The sequence below is a fragment of the Neomonachus schauinslandi genome, chromosome 6 (assembly GCF_002201575.2).
Source record: "Neomonachus schauinslandi chromosome 6, ASM220157v2, whole genome shotgun sequence".
Lineage (NCBI taxonomy): Eukaryota > Metazoa > Chordata > Mammalia > Carnivora > Phocidae > Neomonachus > Neomonachus schauinslandi.
Window position 1 is genome coordinate 26,084,388 of NC_058408.1, and position 20,167 is coordinate 26,104,554.

A 20,167-nucleotide genomic window follows, 5' to 3' on the forward strand; every position below is an offset into this window, starting at 1 on the left:
CACCCCCGCCCCGCGTTCCAGGTAGCGGCGGCCGCCGAGCCCGCCGCGGCCCGGGGGCCGGGGCGGGGGCGGGGCGGGGGCGTTCCCGGGCCCCCGCCCCGCGGCCCGCCGCCCGTGATGATGTCACAATCGCGGCGGGCCCCGGCGTTCCCGGGTCGGCTTCGGGCGCCGATCGGAGCGGGCAGCGGGCTCCTGAGTCATGGACTTCCCCTGGCCCCTCCTCTACCACTCCCACCGCCGCGCCGGGCCCCCCCGCAGGGGCTAGCGCTCGCGCGGCGGCTCCGAGGGGGTGGGGCTGCTGGGAATGGCTGTGCCCCCTTCGGCTCCTCTGCCGTGCTCGCCCTTTTACCTGCGGCGGCAGGCGCCGTGCCCGCAGTGCTCATGGGGCATGGAGGAGAAGACGGCGGCCAGCGCGGGCTGCCGGGAGCCGCCGGGCGCCCCGAGGGCCGCCGCCGTCCCTTGCTTCGGCATATCCGTGGACCAGGACGACATCCTCCCGGGCGCCCTGCGCCTCATCCAGGAGCTGCGGCCGCATTGGAAGCCCGAGCAAGTTCGGACCAAGGTAGCCGAGCGGGCGCGGGGCCGGGCTGGGGCCCTGTCGGGGCTGGAGCGGGGATGCGTGGACGTCTGTCCGTGCATCCTTCCGGGTGGCGGTCCCACGGGTGCGCAGGGCAGGGTTGCAATGGTGGTTTGGGTGTGTATTTTGCTTCGTCTGTTCTGGCCCGAAGCAGAGCCAGGCTCCCACCTCCCTCGGCCCCCACACGCCCCCCTCCCCGGCCCCCACACCCCCTCCTCCCGGGGCTCGCGGGCCGCCGGAGGTCCACCTGCCCACCGTCAGCAAGCTGCGCGCGCGGGCCCCACCCCCTGTCGCCGCCCGGAGGAGCGCGCGCGGCCGGCGCTGAAACCTGAGGAGGCAGGAACTTTTAAGGGAGCCCCCCACCTCCACACACACACACATCCCTGCCCCTTCTCCAGCCGGCGGTGGGAGCAAAGTCTCCAGGCTCTGAGCGGTTCCTGCCGGTCCCAGGAGCCACCGTGTGGAATTCCGGCTAGCCCAGGGCCCCCGCGCTGGGTGGAAACCCTCCCCGTCGCCCCAGGCTCAGGCTCAGCACCCCCACACAGGGGGCCTCCCCACCCTCAGCTGGGCACGTTCTCGGGGACACAGGTGTGGGCAGAGCCGCCCACTGAGGAGCCTCAGGCAGACTCCCCAGCTGATCTGCATCCTCTGAAGAGGCTTCACCTGCTCACCCTCCCCCGCCAGCCCCTCTGGGAGCTGCGTGCTGAGGAAGGAGTGCTGAGCCGGGCACCTGCAGCTAGTGCTGGAATGGCCGGGGCTCGGTGCTGCCAGGGCCTTCTGGGTGGGGAAAGGCCGGTTCTCCGACTCAGTGCGGAGGCTGACAGACACCTCTTGGGAGAAGGATGGGTGGGTAGCATTTTCAAAATAAAAGACCCACTTTGGTTGTAAGACCCACAAGGGATCCAGCAGGTCTGAAGTTAATTCCAGCACTGATTGAACGTGCTACCTGCCAGTCTCTCTTCTCTCTGGGCCTCAGTTTCCCCACCTAGAATTGGTTCAGATGTCCTCTAAAGCCGCTACCAGCTCTGTCACACTGTGCCCTATAAATTCCATGGTTCATTCCTCCTTGTCACCGTACCCAGAGAGTCTGTTTTCCCCAGCCCATGGCCTACTGTCTCTTCTGGTTTGAAACTCAGAGGCCCTAAGGAGCTCTGACCACCAAAGCCCTCGGCTGGGTGCCAACCTCTGTACCTCCCGCACCTCCGCTGCTGGATGGGGCGTGAGGTGCAGCAAAGAGTCCCCCGCTGGGCAGATGGTGAGAGGCAGCTGGGTCAGAATGTACTTGTCCTGGGCAACTCCTGCTCCTCCCTGGCCACATTCTGGTCCATGGAGGTTTCTTTCAGGGATGGAGATGTAAGAAGGGGGGAGGGGGCTTCTCCCACCAAGGAGTGTGGAAATTCTTCCACTGCCAAGTCCCATCTGCCAGACCCAGGAGAGGTGAGGGTGCCTGAGCCGAGGTTTTGTTCTCGAACTCAGGCTATCCCAAGCACTGAGGAGGGTAGGGCATTAGGAACAGTGCTGAGCTCCTCTTAAGTTAGAGGGCCAAAGAATGGGGGGGTTCTGCGTGGTTGTGCTGGGCATGCAAATGAGCACCCCATGCTGGAGCTGGGGAGCCATGGGGCAAGAGCAGAGACCCTGCCCCCACACGCTCTTGTGCTCCCCCTCCGCATGCCAGCGCTTCACCGATGGCATCACCAACAAGCTGGTGGCCTGCTACGTGGAGGAGGACATGCGGGACTGCGTGCTGGTCCGGGTGTACGGGGAGCGTACCGAGCTGCTGGTGGACCGGGAGAATGAGGTCAGGAACTTCCAGCTGCTGCGAGCACATGGCTGTGCCCCCAAACTCTACTGCACCTTCCAGAATGGGCTGTGCTACGAGTACATGAGGGGCATGGCCCTGGGACCCGAGCACATCCGGGAGCCCCGGCTCTTCAGGTGAGAAGGTGGCCCAGGGTACCATTCATTCCTACGATTCCTCAGGCCTTGGCCAGCTTCCTCGGCATAGAGTGGAGTCCATGAATGAGTCATAAGGTCTGTGAACTTCATTGCATGAAAAGCGTGTGTGTGTGCGTGTGTGCGTGCGCGCACGTGCATTGCTCTGCAGAGAGGGGCCATTGCTTTGAATGGATTTTCAGTGTCATCTGCTAGAAGGAGGACCTGCCTCTTAGGGAGGCAAGTGAGAATTCGGTGAACCTGAGACCAAAGGACCTGGTTCCCTAAATGCAGCAGGGCTCCGCTTCCTGGCCTCATGCCTCAGCCCTTTTGCCCACCCCATGTCTGACCTGGAAACCTCTCAGAGCCTTGGAAATGAAATCTGAGCCAAATCCCCAGAGCGCCCAGGATTTCCTGCCCCTCCCCTCCTGCCAGGAGCTCAAGCATGCTAGGAGAATGGGCCCTATCCAGGGTGAGCTTGGGTTTAGCAGCCCAGAGAGACACCAGCCCTCCCCCAGACTGAGTTCCTTCCAGGTTCCCTGACAAATTGGGAGCCCAGGTTTGGGCAGCTGCCAGGCCTTCCTTCCAGAGGCCCACAAGAACCCATGACCCCCTGGGAGCCCCTCCCATTGAATGCCTGGGTGTGTAGGACCCAGGAAGTAGACTTAACCTTCAAGCACCGTGGATGGCTCTGTGGGGTCTGAAAGGGGGCGAACTAAAGAGGAGCCCAGAGTGCCTTTCTCTCTTCTAACCGTTCTGGGCAGGGATGTCAGGCAGAATCCCCCACCCCCACCCCCGTGCCGCACCTGCGTGTGGAGCCCTCCGACTATAGTGAGGTCCCAGGCAGGCTGAGGTTGACTCCTGACCCTGGACAGCAGCACAGGGGTTGGCCTGGGATCCTTGGGATCAGTCCTGTCCCACCCAAGGAGAAGGAGCCTTCCAAATACCCCCAAATACCCGAGGAGAAACAATAAAAGCCCATCTAGGGAGTAGACCAAGAAGTTTCTTTGCTTCCTCACCTGTTACCCGTTAACCCCAAGTAAGTGCACCTGGCCCTATTTGCGGAGAACCCCTAACAGGCCCTCCAGGGACTTAGAAGGGACTCTGAGATGCCTTCCCCCCTAGTACTCCAGAGCACTGCTTCTGGGGCTGGTCAGGCCCTAGGATATTTATGTTGAGCTGTATGTTGTGTGTGTGTGTGTGTCTGGAGTTAGGGGGACATACAAACCTGTTCAGTGGTCTTCTCAGGCTCCCGCTGAGTGCCCAGCCTGGAGGTAGGAGGTCAGAGGAGGGTGGGGGCCCGGGGAACCGTGGCCTGGCTTCTCCCACGCTATGCTCCTAGCTCTCCTTCAAGTCTTTGTAAATAAGCTCAAATATTGGCAGGTCCTCCCCAGGTCACTCCCAGTCTCCGGCCACCTCTGTGAATATGGTGCTGTTCCTTGTTCTCTCGTGGAAACAGTTAGCACTGTCAGGAAGATTGAAGATGGATGTAGGTTCGATAACAACTTTACATTTGGGGGAGAGCCAGAAACTGGGATAGGTGTAGGAGGTAGGCTCTTCCCTGATGATTTTCCAAGGATAGTCCATTATCTTTCTCGGGTGAAGGTGGATCTCTGAGGGAAAGGCAAGGAGGAGGCCTTGGGGAGCCACGTCCTCATGTTCCCCTGAACCCCACCTCCCAACCTCTGCCTGCTGAGGCTTTGCAGCATAAAAATGCTGAGTGTTGAGGTTACTTTCATTGCTTTTCCAGACAACAGCCCTATTGATATTCAAGGAAACGCTCTGTTCATGCTCTAGTCAGAATCTTCCTTTGGGAAGGGAAGGCCTGGGTCTCAGGTCTATTTCCCTGCCTCGCCTAAAACCCTGGCGGGTTCCCTCCTGCCCCGGGGCCTCTAGCCTCTGAAAGCACAGCCTTCATCGCTCACCCTCTCGGTGGCTGCCACACCCCCTGCCCCCTCCACCCTTCAGGAGGTGGGAGCCTGGGGGGCTTCCGGAGGAGACCCTAGACTGCCCTGCTATCCTGTTGGGTGATGGCCTGCCCCTTCCCAGGACCTGGCAAGGGGAGGGGTGTCCCTGGAACAGCTCAGTAACAAGGTTTCAAACAGCCAGTGCCTTTGTTGTCTTTCCCAGTGATTATTATTCGAGCAACAGGCAGAGGCGAAGGAAGCGTGAATGTTGGAGGCTTGGCAGCCGGGCTGGGGGTGGGGCCCCAGCAGGGAGAGCTGCCAGAGGACTGGGGGAGCCCAGCTGGGACGCAGGGCCTCAGACGCTGGGGTCCTTATCAAGGCCCTCCCTCTCTGACCGGTCAGTCCTCCATCCGCCCCCGCCCTCTCCCAGCCCCCTTCCCCACCGCCCCCTCCTTCTCTCCCGGGACCTTGGATAATGTCCACAGGAGGACTTGAAAATAGAACGCTGGTTTGTTTTGCGTCCTTGGCGCCCAGCCGCCAGCATCAACTCCCTGCCGCAGAGGAAGGGGCTGCCCTGGGCCGGCCTGCTTCCCTCCCCACCTTGGCCAGGCTGATAAGAGGCGGGCATTTCTTTCCAGCCTGGCATCACCACCCCCCTGATCCCTCGGTGCCCTGCATTCACTTCCCCCTGACGGCATGGATCAGAGTCCAAGGAGGGAGGAGGGCCACTGCCCCCATCCCCAGGTGACCCCTCTGTCCTCAGGGGTTGCTCTGGGTACACGACCTTGGGGTGGGGCAGGGTCACTGACCTGTGGCCGGCGGCCCACTGCTTTGCCTTCCTGCTCCCTGAAGCAGCCCCAGCTCTGGTTCTGGAAAGGTCACTGCTGGGCTAAAGGCCTTACGTCATTTTCATGCCTTCTGCTAAGACCTTCCTGCTGCAGGAGCGAGAATCCCTAAAAGAGGCTGTCCCACACTCAGCCCTCTAACTGGCCCACAGTCCTCACCCTGTAGGACCCCTTTCTGGTCAGGAGGGGCTGAGCTGGGACGGGCCTGCCCCACACTGATGCTCTACTCTTCTGTTTTCTGTTTAGGCTCATCGCCTTAGAAATGGCAAAGATTCACACCATCCACGCCAACGGCAGCCTGCCCAAGCCCACCCTGTGGCACAAGATGCACAATTACTTCACCCTTGTGAAGAACGAGATCAACCCCAGGTACAAAGATCTGGGAGGGTTCAAAGCTGCCATGGTCTCTGCTGCCTTCATGTTATCCCGCCTCCATTCTTTGGGCTCTGTCCCCCACCCCACCCAGAGGCTGAGGGGCTCCAGTCCTGACTGCTGAGTCTCTGTCTCCAAGCAGAGTTGGGCCGATCGACTGAATCTCAGGAACTTAGATCCACAGCTTTAAGCCTATGTGCTTATTTCACTTTGAGTCTTCTGGTTGTGGTAGAGATGAGGGTTGGGGACTGCGTCTCCCCCTTTACTTAAAGGAGACTGAGGCTCAGAGACTAAGCTTTACCCAGTGTTGGGGGCTCATCAGAGGCAGGGTCCTGTTTCCTAACCCAGGGCCCTTTCTACCTAAGCTGCTTTCTGAGCAACCAGAAGGTAGAGCCTGGCCTCTGAGAATGGGGTGAGGCCGACCGAGTTCAGTCAGTCAGAACTCAGCTTGTCAGTTGACAAGCCCTTGGGACATCAAGACTCCTGCTACTTGCCTAGACGCCTCTCGTCCGCACATGCCCCTGGGGACCCTGCTCCTCACCTTGTTCACACTGACAGCTTACAGTTTCCTCACTGGCACTCCACCCATCCTGACAGTGCCTTTCCCCAGGGAAGCCGGGGCTCCCAGACAGCTAGGCTCTCTGGCCAGCAACCTGAGAGTCCTTCTGGCCTTCAGCTGCCTGGCTCCCCAGCATAGCGTTGAGGCATAGAGAGTTGGAGAGAAGAGTGGGTCACCCCTGCCCCCTCCAGGGGAAGGCAGTAGTGAGTCTCTGATCCCTCCATGTTCCCTGCTGGGTTGAACATCTCCCTTGTTCCAAAGGTTCATGGGAGTAGGGTATCTCCTTCCCTCCTCTAAGATGACAAGACAATAATTAACTCTATCTCAATTGTGTGTGTCTGTCTGTCTGTCTCTCTCACACACACACACACGCAAGCGTGACTTTATCTGGATCCTCCCACTTAATGATTATCAAGCACTGCTTTAGGACTATTTGTCCAGGATGGCCCACATTCAGACCTTCGATGCCAAATGTTATCTCTGGGACAAGGACTGCCTATCGCTTAGGGCTAAAACAACACATGGAGAGCAGGACCCTGGGGTGTCTGAGTCAACAGGACCCTCTAATCGTGCAGCCCACCACTTTCATTTGGTAGATGGAAAAACTGAGGCCTGGAGAGGGGGTGGGACTTGCCCAAGGTCGGTGGCAGCTCGAGGGCTAGAGCCCAGACCTGCTGCTCAGGCATGACCCTTGCTACTTTAGCTTCCTTTGTACTGTCACTGTGTAACCTTCAGGGGTGACCTTGTTGGGAGCGGAGTGGTCCCTGGAGAAGAGCTGACCGACTACCTTTGCTCTTGTCATACATTTGACCTTGGCAAATCAAGTTGTTTAACTTTTCGGAGCCTCTTTAGGGGACGGTGCCTGCCCTAAACTGCCTAACCTGCCCCAAGCGGGGCTGTGATGAGCAGTCACCTGGATGAGATGAAACTCTTGAGCTCTAGTCGCAGTCTAATAACCCTGATTTAGTCAGTCCTGCATTTCACAAACATCAACTGCGATTTAAAACAATGAAAAATACGGACGTGACATTGGCCCTGCCTTCAAGGAGCTTAGGAGCCATCTGGGTAAATAGGACCTGCCCATGCGAAGCGACAAAAGAAGGCAGGGCATGTAATGCATGTGGAGGTGGGAGAACCAGGGCCAGTCTTCCTGGCAGAGGTAGAGGGGCAGAGCTGGGAAGGGAGGCCGCTCAGGCTGGCGGAGACGGTGTGAACACACTTGGCTCATGGTGGCCAGTGGATGAGGGTGGCCGGAGCGGGCCTTCAGGAGTGATTGGGAAGGGCTGTGGGAAGTGGGTTGGAGCTAGACCGGAAGGACCCTTTCAAGTCAGGTTAAGGAGCCAACATTTCATTTAGCAGTCATTGTGGAGGCCTCTGAGCCAGGGACCATGACTGTGGCTTAGGGAGAAAGCTCTCTGGCATTGTAAAGGACAGAATCAGGTGGGATTTGGGGAAGTGGGGGTAGGGATTGGAGGTAGGGCGACCAGCTCAGGGAGTGTTGTAACTGAATGGGCAGGATCCACGGGCAGCTTCATGGTGGTGGTGGTGGATGGAGTGGGGGGCACGGAGAGTGGGGGATGCATCAGGCACCCTGTGGAAATAGATTTTGGTGGCCTTGGTGTTTGGTTGGGCATAGAGGGTGGGGGGTGATCGCTGCTTTGGGGGCATCAGGAGGAGATGGGGATGGGTTGAGTGGTTTAAGGGCAGAGGTGATGAGCCAGGAAGCTCCAACACTCAGTCCACTGTGGGAGGAGGTACTTCCCTCCACCCAGATCCGGCGAGCTGAGTGGGTATTTAGCAGGCAGGCAGAAGTGTTTTCATCAGGAGGAACCCCCAGGTTTCCCGGGGGGGTGTGTGACAGCTTCTGTGACGCGGTGGTGGCCACTCTTCTGTCAACTGCACAGCCCTGAGAAAGTCTAGTGGGCTCAGGGCTGAAGGTAGCGAAGCTGGCGGGGTTTCAAGTGCTCAGGGGAGGGAGGCTGCCCAGGGAGATAGAAGGCCTGGACCGCTCCCACAGTAACCATCTGTGTGGCCTTGGGGTGGGTAAGGTGGGGGTCAGGGCCTGGGCAGCAGGTATCTTAGATGTCAAAGGCATGTCTTTCAGGCTGAGACCAGAGCAAACCAAAGGAGCCCTCCTAATTCTTATCTTTAGATGGTCTTGGACCAAGAAAAGAAAAAAAGAATCTTGAAAGGTATCTTCTTAAGGAGAGCCGAGACTGAAGTGCGTTTATGCAGACCGGTTGACAGAGATAAACTCCAGTGAGGCTAAAGGAAGCCCCCCTCCCCCCAGATCCACCCCCCTTGTTAGACTCTCCCCAGTTCAGAGTGGCCTGTGCAGAGCCTCTGAGGGGCACCGAGGCCCTCACAGTTAGGAGGTTCCGCTTGATTTTGCATCCATCGACAGGCTGAGGACTGCTTCCCTTGGGTGAGGGGGAAGAGGGTCCAGCTGTGCAAGAAACATCTGGAAGCTGGAAGGCCTCTGCCCTCTTCCTTGAGCCTCCATTTCCCCAAAGATTTGCACTAGAGGCCTAAGATCCTCTCTAGCTTTGACCTTCTCAAAGCCTGGGAGGGAGCCTGCCGCTCATCCTTTCCCAGGGGGAGAGGGGGATGCCTTAGTTGCCGAACGCTCTTTGCCATGTTTTGGCCTCTGGGCCACGTGAGGGGCTGACGGGGCATCCTTTGGGAGGGTCGGGAGGACGGATCTCACGCTCATCCTCCTGCATGTACTCTGGCTGCCCCGGATAAGAAAGCAAACAGGAGCTACATGGAGACAGAACAAGAGATAAAACCCCAGCCTCCTCCCCTCCACTCATTGGTGGTTCTGGGGTTTTAAGGGCTGTGCTAACTATTTGGCTTTTCAGTGTACACAGTCCTGTGTGCTTCCTGGGGACCAAAGTTCAGAGCATCCCAGCACAGCGTGCCCTCACCAACTTCCACATGGCCTCTGCTACCAGCACCGATTGGCCCATCCATTCATTCATTCCTCAACGTGGGTTTCTTTCAGCAGCAAGGCCTTAGGTGTTGCGGGATGGGGCAGGGCAGAAAGAGGGCTGGCCTTTGTCATCTGTGTTCCTGCCTGCAAGTTGCCCACACATGCGCGGTCTGGGACAAGGACACACATGCTCCTAGTTCAGGGTGGAGGAGACAAGTCACCAGGGAGCTTCAGAGCCAATGCTTGATTGAAAGGCCCTAATAGTTCCTTGGTCTTGTAGAAGTGAGCCCAAGAAGCAGTTTGTTTGCTTTCTTAAGTGGGCCTGAGTGGTCTCTCTGTGAGATGAGAAGTTAGGCTTTATGAGCTCTCTGGTCCTTTCCACCTGTGACACCAGCTGCTAGAAGGGGAGGGGGACCGGCCAGGAGTGTCCGTGCCCTCTGCAGGGCACTGTGATGCCTCCCCCAGACAGTCTTGGAGCACACCTCCTTGCAGGCATCTTCCCCAGCGCCCTGAAAGCGGGTCTGTTCACAGCCCTCCCCTCTGCCCTTGTTCTCGTGTGGATGCACATTCCCCCCTCCTGTCCTCTCTCTGTGCCTCCTTCCTTACCTTCCTCCCCCTTTCATGAAGTAGCAGGGATGCCATTGGATCGGGGACATACAAGCTTTGCAAAATGCTTTTACGCCCGTGTTTTAATAAGCTGCTTAGAGTGACTGCAGGAAGTCAGGAGATCAGGACGCCTTAGCGCCAGAGGACAAAAGTGAGGGTCTGAAGGGCGGGCCCTTTGTCCAGGGGTCCTCTGCAGGAACAGGAGGTGACAGGGCCAGAGCTCAGGGCTCCAGAGGCCCAGTGGCGGCCTGTCTTACTGTCAGCCTCCATTCTGGCCGCTGCCCAGCCTTTCCGCAGATGTCCCCCAGGTGGAGGTGTTGGAACAGGAGCTGGCCTGGCTGAAGGAGCACCTGTCCCAGTTGGACTCCCCTGTGGTCTTCTGTCACAATGACCTGCTCTGCAAGAACATTATCTACGACAGCACCAAAGGTACGGCTTCCCGGGCTCTGGCTGGGTGGCAGCTGGGCCGGGCCTGAGTGATCAGCTGTCTTCCGGGTGCCGGTCCTCACACTGGCCCTTGAACAAGCAAAAGGCGACCTTCCAGTTTAGATCTCAAGTTAATTTAAGAGAGAAAGAGAGGGGCACCTGGGTGGCTCACTCGTTAAGCGTCTGCCTTCAGCTCAGGTCATGGTCCCAGGGTCCTGGGATCGAGCCCCACATCGGGCTCTCTGCTCCGTGGGAAGCCTGCTTCTCCCTCTCCCACTCCCCTCGCTTGTGTTCCCTCTCTCGCTGTGTCTCTCTCTGTCAAATAAATAAAATCTTTAAAAAAAAAAAAAAAGAGAAAAGGAAAAGGAAATAAAATTCCACTTAGAAAAACCTATGCCCAGAAAGAACTTAAAACTGGTTTGTGGAGGTCCTTGATGTGAGGCCACCTGACCCATTCCCCGCCGACAACATTTTGGGCTTCTGAGGGCATCTGGGGTGGCCCAGGCCCTCCTAGAGACAGAACCTTCCTGTGTGCCTAATGAGAGCTCTAGCCCCAGGGAGCCCTGGCCTTTATTTCTGGTCCTTGGCCATGCTGAGGACAGACATCTGTAGATGAGCGGAGCTTGAGCATCCACCTATGTGAGGGACAGCCGGAGGGCAGATGGACAAAAGAACAGTGTCGAAGGCGGCCACTGGGGAGGGTGGGGGCTGGGTTGCCACCAGAGGCCAGCCAGAGTCCGTGCGTGCATTCCGGAGGTCTGTGGGGACTTGACCAGGCCATTCCCCTATCTCCGGGGACCGACCCTCATCCCTCTCTCCTGCCTCGCAGGTCACGTAAGGTTCATTGACTATGAGTACGCCGGCTACAACTACCAGGCCTTTGACATTGGCAACCATTTCAATGAGTTTGCAGGTGAGAAGGGTATTGCTATTTGGTCTTTGTTCAAGATACTTTCCTCGTGATGGATGGCCAGGTCCAGGGTGAGGATGAGAGGGGGTTCTGGCCTCGCTGGGTAGAGACCTGACAGGCCCTGGCCTCCACAATCTCACGACTCATGGAGGAAGGCACAGCTTGCCTTGAGGGAGCACCAAGTCTCATGGGGGAGGCCAGACCCACACACACAGAGCCGACCCCTGCTAGCCCATCTGGCAGTTTGGTACAAATCAGGAGAATGTGCCCTCCATAGGACCCCTAACGACACTAGGCTTGGCATGTGAGTTAGAAAAAGACCCTGGAGTGCCTGGCTGGCTCAAGAGCGTGCGGCTCTTGATCTTGGGGCTGTGAGTTCAAGCCCCACATCGGGTGATTACCTTAGAAAATTAAAAAATCTTAAGAAAAAGCCCCCTTCCCCTGGGCAGACGTAGCTTCTGCCTGCCCCTTCACCCAGGCTGCCTTCTCCCAGCATCACCTGCACGATCGTGAGTAAGGGTCCTGCATGCAGAGAAGGAGCAGAACAAGCTGGTGGCCTGATGAGAATCATCTAGGAGGAACTCGTGAAAAGCATATACTCTGCAACTGGACTGTCCAAGTTCAAATCCTGGCTTTGTAGCTTACTAGCTGTGTGACCCTTGGGCTGGTCACTTAGCTTCTCTAGGCCTCTGGAAAGTGGAGATATTAATAGTACCTACTTCTTCCCATCAGCGTGACACACACACACACACACACACACACACACACACGTGTAGCACATGCTAAGCCTCATGCTGGTATTTGCTGGTACTAGGCAGGGAAGCCTGCCGGTAGCTAAGGGAGACCGGCGCGGGAGCGGATGGGGTTGGATGAGGGCTGTTTTGTTGCGCTAGCCAGCTCAGCAAAGGCCCAGGATCTACAATAGAATCATTTGTGTGAGGAAGCTGGGCAGGTTTTTCCAGCTTGAGGGCTTCATTGTTAAACAATTTGATGGGACCAGAGAGGCAACCCATGGATGGAGCTGGACCCCGGGGCTGGAGGGACATCATCCGACTGGCAGTGTGGGGTGATCAGCGTGACGGGGCCAGCCCCTGGGATGCAGGACAGGTGAGACACACCCAGGCCAGCTCCAAAACTGCCACCTGGCCCCGCCTCAGCCACTCCCCAGCCCAAGCCTGGCCAGTTGTGCCCCTTCAAGAACCCCAGGTGATCAAGTCTGGCAAGCGCTCATTGCACCTGAAGGTATGACTTCCCAGGGTGGCCAGCAGCTGCATCTAGGAACCCATAGGACGGTGGGGCTTCAGCTGGGCAGAGCCGTGATGCTGTGGGGTGTGGCACCGAGCAGAGGCCGTGGGCCTCTGAGCGCGCAGCTGCCAGACCCGCTGGCCTTTCCAGAAGGGATCATTCTGAAGCATTTTAAGCCCTCCTCACCCACCACATAGAGCAAGGTCCAGCTGGAATTTCTCCAAAGAGGCAGATTGCATCCTGCTCCCAGGTTGCGAAGGAAGGAGGAAGGCAGGGAAGGAGATTGGGAACTGGGGAGGGAGAACGCCTCGGTTCTCGGGAGCAGGGAGACCCTGTTCTGGGAGGCAGGGGTAAGAGTTCTAACCGTGACCTCACCTCTACCTGGCTGACCGGGAGCGAGCTTCTGCTCTCTGGGCCTGAGTTTCTACACCTGCACCAGGGGATTCTTTCCCAGCCATCCTCTTGGGGCCCCAGGAGACTGTGTTTCTCCAGGAGTATGAGGGAAGCTTGGAAAGGAGAGGGAGGAAGAGACCACGGGAAAGGTGGCCAGGTCCTGGTCCTGTCTTAAGTGAACTACGACTCTCCGTCCCAGCTCGAAGGCAAGCCGCTGTCACAGGGCCCGGGATGTGGCTGGTGCGCTTTGGGCTGGCAGCTCGAGGACTCAAGGAAGGGCAAGACCGGAAGGAATTGAAGCCACCCGGTCCAGGGGTTCCAAGCCTGGCTGCATTTCCGAATCATCTGGAGAATTGGACAGGGGGCTAGAGGTGCCTGGGAACCTGTGGTTTTAGCAAGCTCTGCAGGCGAGGTTTTGAAGGAGCCAGCTCAACACTGGTCCAGGAGGCAGAGTCGGAGACCCCACACTTCTAAATGAGAGACTCCAGGCAGTGGGAGGGAAGGCCTTGTGCAGGGCTCACTGGTCAGCATCCCACCAAAGGGGAGGCCCCTGACGTGGTGCTGTGACGGAGCACCTCCTGTGGGCCGTAGTTCCTATAAAGGGCACGGGGGTACAGTGATGCTGTCTTAGGGGTCCCTGTCACACCCAAGACCATGCCTCGCCCTACAACCAGTCTGCCTCTGTGCTTTCCTCCAGCCCACGGAAAGCAGCGCCCCCAGCTCCACACATAGGGTAAGTTTGGTGGGCAGGAGGCTGTATTCCTAGGCACAGCCTGGCAGGATGTACGTGGAGGTTTTGAGGGGAGCGGGGAACCCCCGATGAGCTGGAGGAGCCCCCTCCCCAGGTGGGCCCACCTCCCAGCAACTGCCCCGTGGCTGCTTCCCATCAGGTGTGAACGAGGTGGATTACTGCCGGTACCCGGGCCGGGACACCCAGCTTCGGTGGTTGCGCTATTACCTGCAGGCACAGAAGGGCATGGCCGTGACCCCCAGGGAGGTGGAGAGGCTCTATGTGCAAGTCAACAAGTTTGCCCTGGTAAGTGTGAGCCGGGAGGGGCCGGGAGGAGGGGCCCACCCCAGCTCCTCCGCTCCCACAGCCCAAGGTGGAGGAAGCAGAGGCCGGGGTGAGGGGTGAGGTCGTGGGACCCCAGGACCCGAGGTGAGGTCTGGGAAGAGCCCTCTTGGGCATCCCCAGAATACTGAGATGCCCTGTTGCCTGCTTTTCCCTACCCTGTCAAGTCTCTTTCTCCTTTCTAGGAAAAGACTTCCAAGAAAGAGCCCAGCTTCCTGTTTTAGCAGTTCTCTCATTTGGACAAGCAGTTCTCTCTAGCGTCTAACTTTAGCCTTTCATGCTGCAGTTAAACGCTTTTTTTTTTTTAAGCCTTTGGAGGAGATAAAGAATGTCAGTTCTAATCCTCCTTGTTAGCTACCTTCACTGACTCAACTCCATGTAAGCCTCTCCCATCAGGCTCTTCCTGCTCAAGTTAGTGAGCTGTCAGTTCTTGATTTTGAGTGCCATTTATCCAGGGTACCCGGTTCATGCCCGGTCTCCTCCGGTGTGTGTCCAGGGGCTTGCTAACTAGTCTTACTAATGTCAGGCACGTAGAAGCAAGAAGACAAGTCCACTGCCCTGGATTTCACAATACATCATGGAGCTTAAGTAGAATCTTTACTTACGTGTCATTTTGGATTACCTCTCCTGGTTTCCTCATTGGCACAAAACCGATTCTCCATCAGGTTCTTCCCCTTAGCTGTTCCACTTATGCCTTCCTCTTGCTAAAGGTTTTCATGTAATCATTGACATGTGGCTAATTGATCTATGCCCCTTGAAATCCTGAAAAGTGGGGGGAGGTGCTATGTAGCCAACCCCAGGGCGAGCAGGATGTGGGGTGGGGGGGGCCCTGGCCTGGGATAGTCATGATGTCACTGCTGTTTGCCCATGGACAGCTGAGAGCAGGCTCTGGTTTCTTGAGCCTGGGGTGGGGTGGTCTGGCCCCGAGGGCGCCTCTGGCCAGAGGGAGAGCAGTTGAAGGCTTAGTCAAAGCCCAGACTCGGGGCTTCTTGCGCCCACATCTACACTCCTTTCTCAACCCAACCCATCTCTGGACAGAAGAGGGAAAAGGGGTGGAGGAGGTCAGTTAAGGGGCTCCTCCTGATGACCGTGGGACTGGGCCTGTGCTCTGGGGCAGGGGTTCATCTCATCCTGGTACCTTGGCCTTGAAGGCCCCAGGAGATTCCCTGGGCAGGGGAGAAGCCAGGGATGGAGCTATGCTCAGGCTGGGGAACAAGCTGAAAGTTCTAGAACCATTACGCTGACCCCTACCTGAAGCAGGTAGAACTCTGCCTTTTTCTCAAGGGAGTGAAGCCCCCAAATGCAGTCCAGTGACTTGACCTCCAGAATTCCCCTGACTTGTGCCAGGGAGACCCCATTGTGTCTCGGCCAGTGTCCTAGTTCTCTGTCTTCCAGGGTGACCGTTTCCTCTAGCTCCATGGGGTTCGTGACAGGCATGAGTGGTTGACTCATTTTGGTCCCTTTCCAGGCATCTCACTTCTTCTGGGCACTCTGGGCCCTCATCCAGAGCCAGTTCTCCACCATCGACTTTGATTTCCTCAGGTGAGTGCAGGGGGCGAGTTGGGGTGGTGGGGAGGGGGGAAAGGAGTAGCTTGAGCCAAGGGTGTGGGGGCAAAGGACAGCCCAGGGAGAACATCCAAAGTCCCTTCCTCTGCTCTGCTAACTTGTCCCCATTCCAGCCACCCCGTATCCAGGGGAGTCACCACTCTAGGGGAAACATCTGAGCCCAGAGCACCACTCTGAAAGTAGTCAAAAGGGTTCTTGAACCCTCCCCTTGTGCCTCGTAGGAGATTCGCTTTCCCTCCTCCATCTTAGGCCATTGCTCTTAGCCACAGAACCTGGTGGTGAAAAACCTGTTCATTTTATAGCAGAGAGGACAGAGTTCTTCCAGAGAGCAAAAGTGACTCCCTGAGGTCACTCAGGTGGTTGAGCACTTACCATGTGCAATATTGGGCCCGGCTCCTCCTTCAGTGAGGTACTAGGGTCTGCACTGAGACTGTACCGAATTACTGACTCCTGGCTCCATCATCAAGTACACATGTCCTTAAGGACCAGGAATCGTTTTGTCTAGCGCTTCTCCATACTGGTCTAGTCGTCTTGCCCTGTCCCCCTCCCTCAGCTGGAAAGGAGTCACTACCCTGACTTCACAGTGTTCACAGCGACTGGAGAGATCCAAGTCAAAGGCACAGTGAGATCTCACTCACACCTAGGATGGCTATTAGCAGATAAACAGAAAACAAGGGTTGGGAAGGATGTAGAAAATCAGAACCCTTGGACGCCACTGGTGGGAACGTAAAATGGTGCAGCTCCTGGGAAAAACAATACCGTGCTTCCTCAAATAGTTAAAAATAGAATTCCTGGGCGATCCAGTATTCTTGCTGCTGGGTGTGTAGCCGGAGTTGAAAGCAGGGGGTCAGAGAGCTATTTGCACACCCACGTTGATAGCATTATTCACAACAGCCAAGAGGCGGAGCAACCCCATGTCCATGGATGGCTGAATGGGGAAACAAAGTATGGTCTACACACGGTGGAATATTACTCAGCCTTTTAAAGAGAGGAAGCCATGTCACATGCTACAACATACGAACTCTGAGGACAGGCTAAGTGAAAGAAGCCAGTCACAGAAAGACCAATACTGTAGGATTCCAGTTATATAACTAAATTAGTCAAGTTCATAGAAACAGAGAGTAGGGGGGCACCTGACTGGCTCAGTCAGTAGAGCATACGACTCTTGACCTTGGGCTCATGAATTTGAGCCCCACATGTGGTGTGTTTACTTAAACTTTTTTTTTTTTTTTTTTAAAGACAACCGTAGAGTGGTTTTTGCCAAGCCTGCACCGCGGGGAGGGAGATACGGGAAATTGCTGTTTAATGGGTACAGAGTTTCAGTTTTGCTAACTGAAAAAGTCTTGGAGAGCTTTAAAGGGATTTAAAGAACAAAACAACAACAAAAAAAGCATTTGGGGAAGGGCTGCTCCAGTCCAATCTAAGAAGAAAAATAAAGTTAAAAAAACAAACCTCCGCCTGCCCTGGGGTTGAGCTGGTGAGACTTGCTCACGGTGAGAGTCCCCCAGGTCGGGCCCACCTGGCTTTCCTTCTCAGCCGGGCTCCTGTTCTCGTCCTCCGGCAGGTACGCAGTGATCCGATTCCACCAGTACTTCAAGGTGAAGCCTCAAGTGTCAGCCTTGGAGATGCCAAAGTGACCAGCTTCCCCATCTCTCCCTTACCCATCTGCCCGGCCAGACCTGTTCTCCAGGGCTCTGTCCTGCTCTGGGGGCCACACACTTGGACAAGGTGGGAGAGGGGACAGGTGGGTGTCCAGGAAGAAGGCTCCACCCCTGCCGCCAGCCCCCAGTGGATGCTGCTGGAGACCACATGCTTTTGTTTGGAGGGGCTGATAGGACCCAGCTCTGGGGGGTCCCCTTCACCTTGCCAGACTTGGGGGGAGGGGGCTGGGGGGCTTGGGGAAGTGCCTCTAGTCAGCCAGGGCCTGGACCACAACCACCCCTGGGAAGCCCAGTATTCCTGGCCTCAGGCCAGGCTGGAATCGGGGCTGCCTTAGATGTGTCTTTGACCTTCCTGGCTTGGGGAAAGGGGGAGGTGGGAGGGCTCCTTTCTACCTCCAGTGCCCTGAGCCTCCAGCCCATCTCCCCCTGCATGCCTCACGTGGGAGGTGCTGATGAACCCAAACCAGCATCATGCCAACTCTGACAGATGGATGTACATATCTTGGGGGGGATGGTCTAGAACTGGGTTTAACGGTTCCCCCCAAACCCGCCTCATCTGAGATCCCTCCCTTTCTCCAAGCCAGATCCAATCAAACCACCCCTTCCTCTGCCCAGACCTCTGCCCCAGCCCCTGTGCTCCTTCGCCTCCCGTGCCCTTTTTGCTCTGTGCTTGTGTTCTGTCTCTCTGCCACCTGCTGGGAGGGAAGGCAAGGGGGTGGTGCCCTCCTGGGCCTCCAGAGCCCAGCTCTGCTTCGTGCTTGGCCGGAGGGGGACGGAACCCAGAGGGGGGTGGCCAACAGCAGCCAGCAGCTTCCTGCCTTGTTCCCTGCCCTGCCCTCCAGGACCTCAGTTCTAAGGATTTGTCTCCCCCTCTCCACCTTCTGTCCTGAAGTTGACCCAAGCACTTCCCACTAGGAAATGAGTAGTGGGAGTCAAGGGGCCGGGGCTAGGGACTTCGGGGCTCACCGGGCATCCAAGAGCCTGGGTAGGATGGGTCGTGAAGGTGCTGAGCTCATGGCCCCGGACTCTCAATGGCCTCCACCTTCTCTCTGCCCTCACAGCCTCCTGGCTCTGGCCCAAAAAAAGTGATTCATTTGTAAATTATCATGGTTTTCTGCATTAAAATGGCCATTTCTGGACCACTCTGTGTCTGAGTGCCTACAGTGAGGATTTGACTTTGACCTAGAGGGGATGATGGATTAGTTCTCCCGCAGTGGGGTGGGGGGTTGCTGCAGCCCGTGCCTCCAGGGGTCCCTGAGGCTGCACGCTTCCTACCCCACCCTCCGTGCACCTGGCTCGCAAGGCCTGGGCTCCTGGTTTGGGATAGGTCTGGACCGGTCTAGTGCCTTCACCACTCTTCTGCCTTTGACCGTCTTGCTAGAATAAGGGGAGCCCAGGAGGACACTGCTACTGGGGAAGGGAGCTAGGCTGGGGCCTCACCAGGCGGGAAACCGGTGAGACCCTGCAGGGACGCACTCAGGACCTTCTTCCTGGGCCGGTTTTGGCTCCTAGCCGCTGAGGGGGCGGGGGTGCTGCTCTGCTGGAGAGCAGGCAATGATGATTTCTGGAATGAATCGGTTACTCTCTCAGATGGCCAGAGGGAAGGGAGAGCAGAAGCTCAAAGGAGAGCCGGGGTACCCCTCTCGGCAGCCCGGGCTGCTGAAGCAGCGCTGCCTCCAGGGCCCCCCGGAAGGTGCCCAAGGCCCCCCAGAAGGTGCCCGGTGCCCTGAAGAGCGGGGAGAGCAGTGGCTGCCTGCCAGGTAGACTCTGGCTGTTTGGCTTTTGCCGGCGAAAGTACCGGCTGCCATGGAAACCGCTGGAGGAGAGCTAGCCCCAGCAGCTGGGGCCTTCAAGGTCATGGTGATCCAGTGTGGCCAGGGGCCCTCGGGGGTAGCCGTACCAAGCCCAGGAAGGGTACGGGAGAGGACGTGGGGGAAAAGGTGGGCCCCGGCCTAGGGACAGTGCTGGGGCTGGGCAGGCAGGGCCCCTCAGGGGTACCATGGGGTCAGGTGCTCGTGGGCAGGGCCTTCTTGTGGACTAAAGGGCAGTGCCCACCCTGCTTGTTCCTCTCAGATCCACCTCTGGAGCTGAGGGGAGAAATAACCACTGGGAAGGCAGCTTCGTTTCCAGCCTCCTGGGGCCTTGATGTCACAGCGTTGGAGACGGTGTTGCAGTGGTGAGCAGGGAATGACTGGGACAGGGCCCCCCAGGTACCATCCTGTGCCCCTACGGCCCCGGCCACCACCTGCACCAAAGGAGCGAACCTGCAGGCACCATCCCACTGCCTTTGAGAAAACATCCTCATTCCTCCAGTGCTCCCGGAGAGGGGGCAGGTGGGGGCAGGGGTGTGTGGGGGGGGGTAGTTTAGGAGGCCCCTCCCCCTCAAAGCCTGGAGTCCTGTCTCTCCTTTCACTGCCACCCGAGACTAACCAGCACCCCTGCCCCCCCTGGTTCCAAGCACCAGGCCTTGGCAACTCCCGGGGGCGCTGGGCTCTACTCTCAGACCTTTGCTGGACACACAGCAGGAGCTCCGGGCAAAGCACACCAGGGCAGAGGTTGATCTCGGCTGGGCTCTGACCCTCGGCCTGTGCCTCCTGCAAAGAGAGGGCAGAGAAGGCCCCAGCCTTCTGGTAATGACCAGAACCTTCTGTTCCTGGCCTCACTGCCTACCTGATCCTATCCTGCCTCTCCTGGGACAGGAGGGATCGGGCTCCAGGGTACCAACCAAAGGTCCTCGTGGAGGGCACTGTCCATCTTAAAAGCATGCAGGGCATGTGATTCCATCCCAGCAGCTGGAATGAGGGCAGGACAAGGGTTCCTAGAGTGGGAGGACGACAGTATTGGCCCCAGGCTCCCCTGAAGCCACAGAGAACCTGGGAATAGGGAAGTGAGAAGAACTCAGGACTGGCAGGGAATGAGGGTGAGCCTGGCTGGGAGGGTCCAGACAGACTGCCCTGATTTGGTTAGGAACACAGTGTGGGAGGTAGTGGAGTCTGAAGGGTGGGAGGACAGTGCCAAGTTAAAATGAGCAATTCTCCCCACGACCACTAGAGGGCAGGCGCTGCAGTCAGCCATGCTCCTCAAGGACCACCTGGGTCTTTTCCTGGAGGGCCAGAGAGGCTGGGCTGTGTTTGTACCCTGCCTGAGATAAGATGAGGAGGCCT

At 57.6% G+C, this 20,167-nt stretch overlaps 1 protein-coding gene across 2 annotated transcripts; it reads left to right on the plus strand.

Annotated features, from left to right (window-relative positions):
• Positions 1-105: 105 nt before the first annotated feature.
• On the plus strand, positions 106-17,235 carry ETNK2 (ethanolamine kinase 2). 2 transcript variants are annotated; one of them, XM_021686598.2, is made up of 8 exons: positions 106-562; positions 2,253-2,512; positions 5,508-5,630; positions 10,017-10,159; positions 10,986-11,069; positions 13,595-13,740; positions 15,245-15,318; positions 16,907-17,235. In XM_021686598.2, the coding sequence occupies exons 1-8, from the start codon at positions 305-307 to the stop codon at positions 16,977-16,979; spliced, it is 1,161 nt and encodes a 386-aa protein (XP_021542273.1). In that variant the 5' UTR covers positions 106-304; the 3' UTR covers positions 16,980-17,235. The 2 variants fall into 2 exon arrangements, with proteins under 2 accessions (XP_021542273.1, XP_044772257.1); XM_044916322.1 differs by lacking the exon at positions 5,508-5,630 and having other exon boundaries at positions 16,907-17,172.
• Positions 17,236-20,167: the final 2,932 nt, after the last annotated feature.

What these genes read in the sequence shown, in the direction of transcription:
- ETNK2 (XM_021686598.2), top strand. Translation starts at nt 305, where the DNA reads ATGGCTGTGCCCCCTTCGGCTCCTCTGCCGTGCTCGCCCTTTTACCTG. An exon ending in CCGAGCAAGTTCGGACCAAG is followed by an intron (nt 563 to 2,252) that starts GTAGCCGAGCGG and finishes TCCGCATGCCAG; the next exon opens with CGCTTCACCGATGGCATCAC. An exon ending in TATCTACGACAGCACCAAAG is followed by an intron (nt 10,160 to 10,985) that starts GTACGGCTTCCC and finishes CCTGCCTCGCAG; the next exon opens with GTCACGTAAGGTTCATTGAC.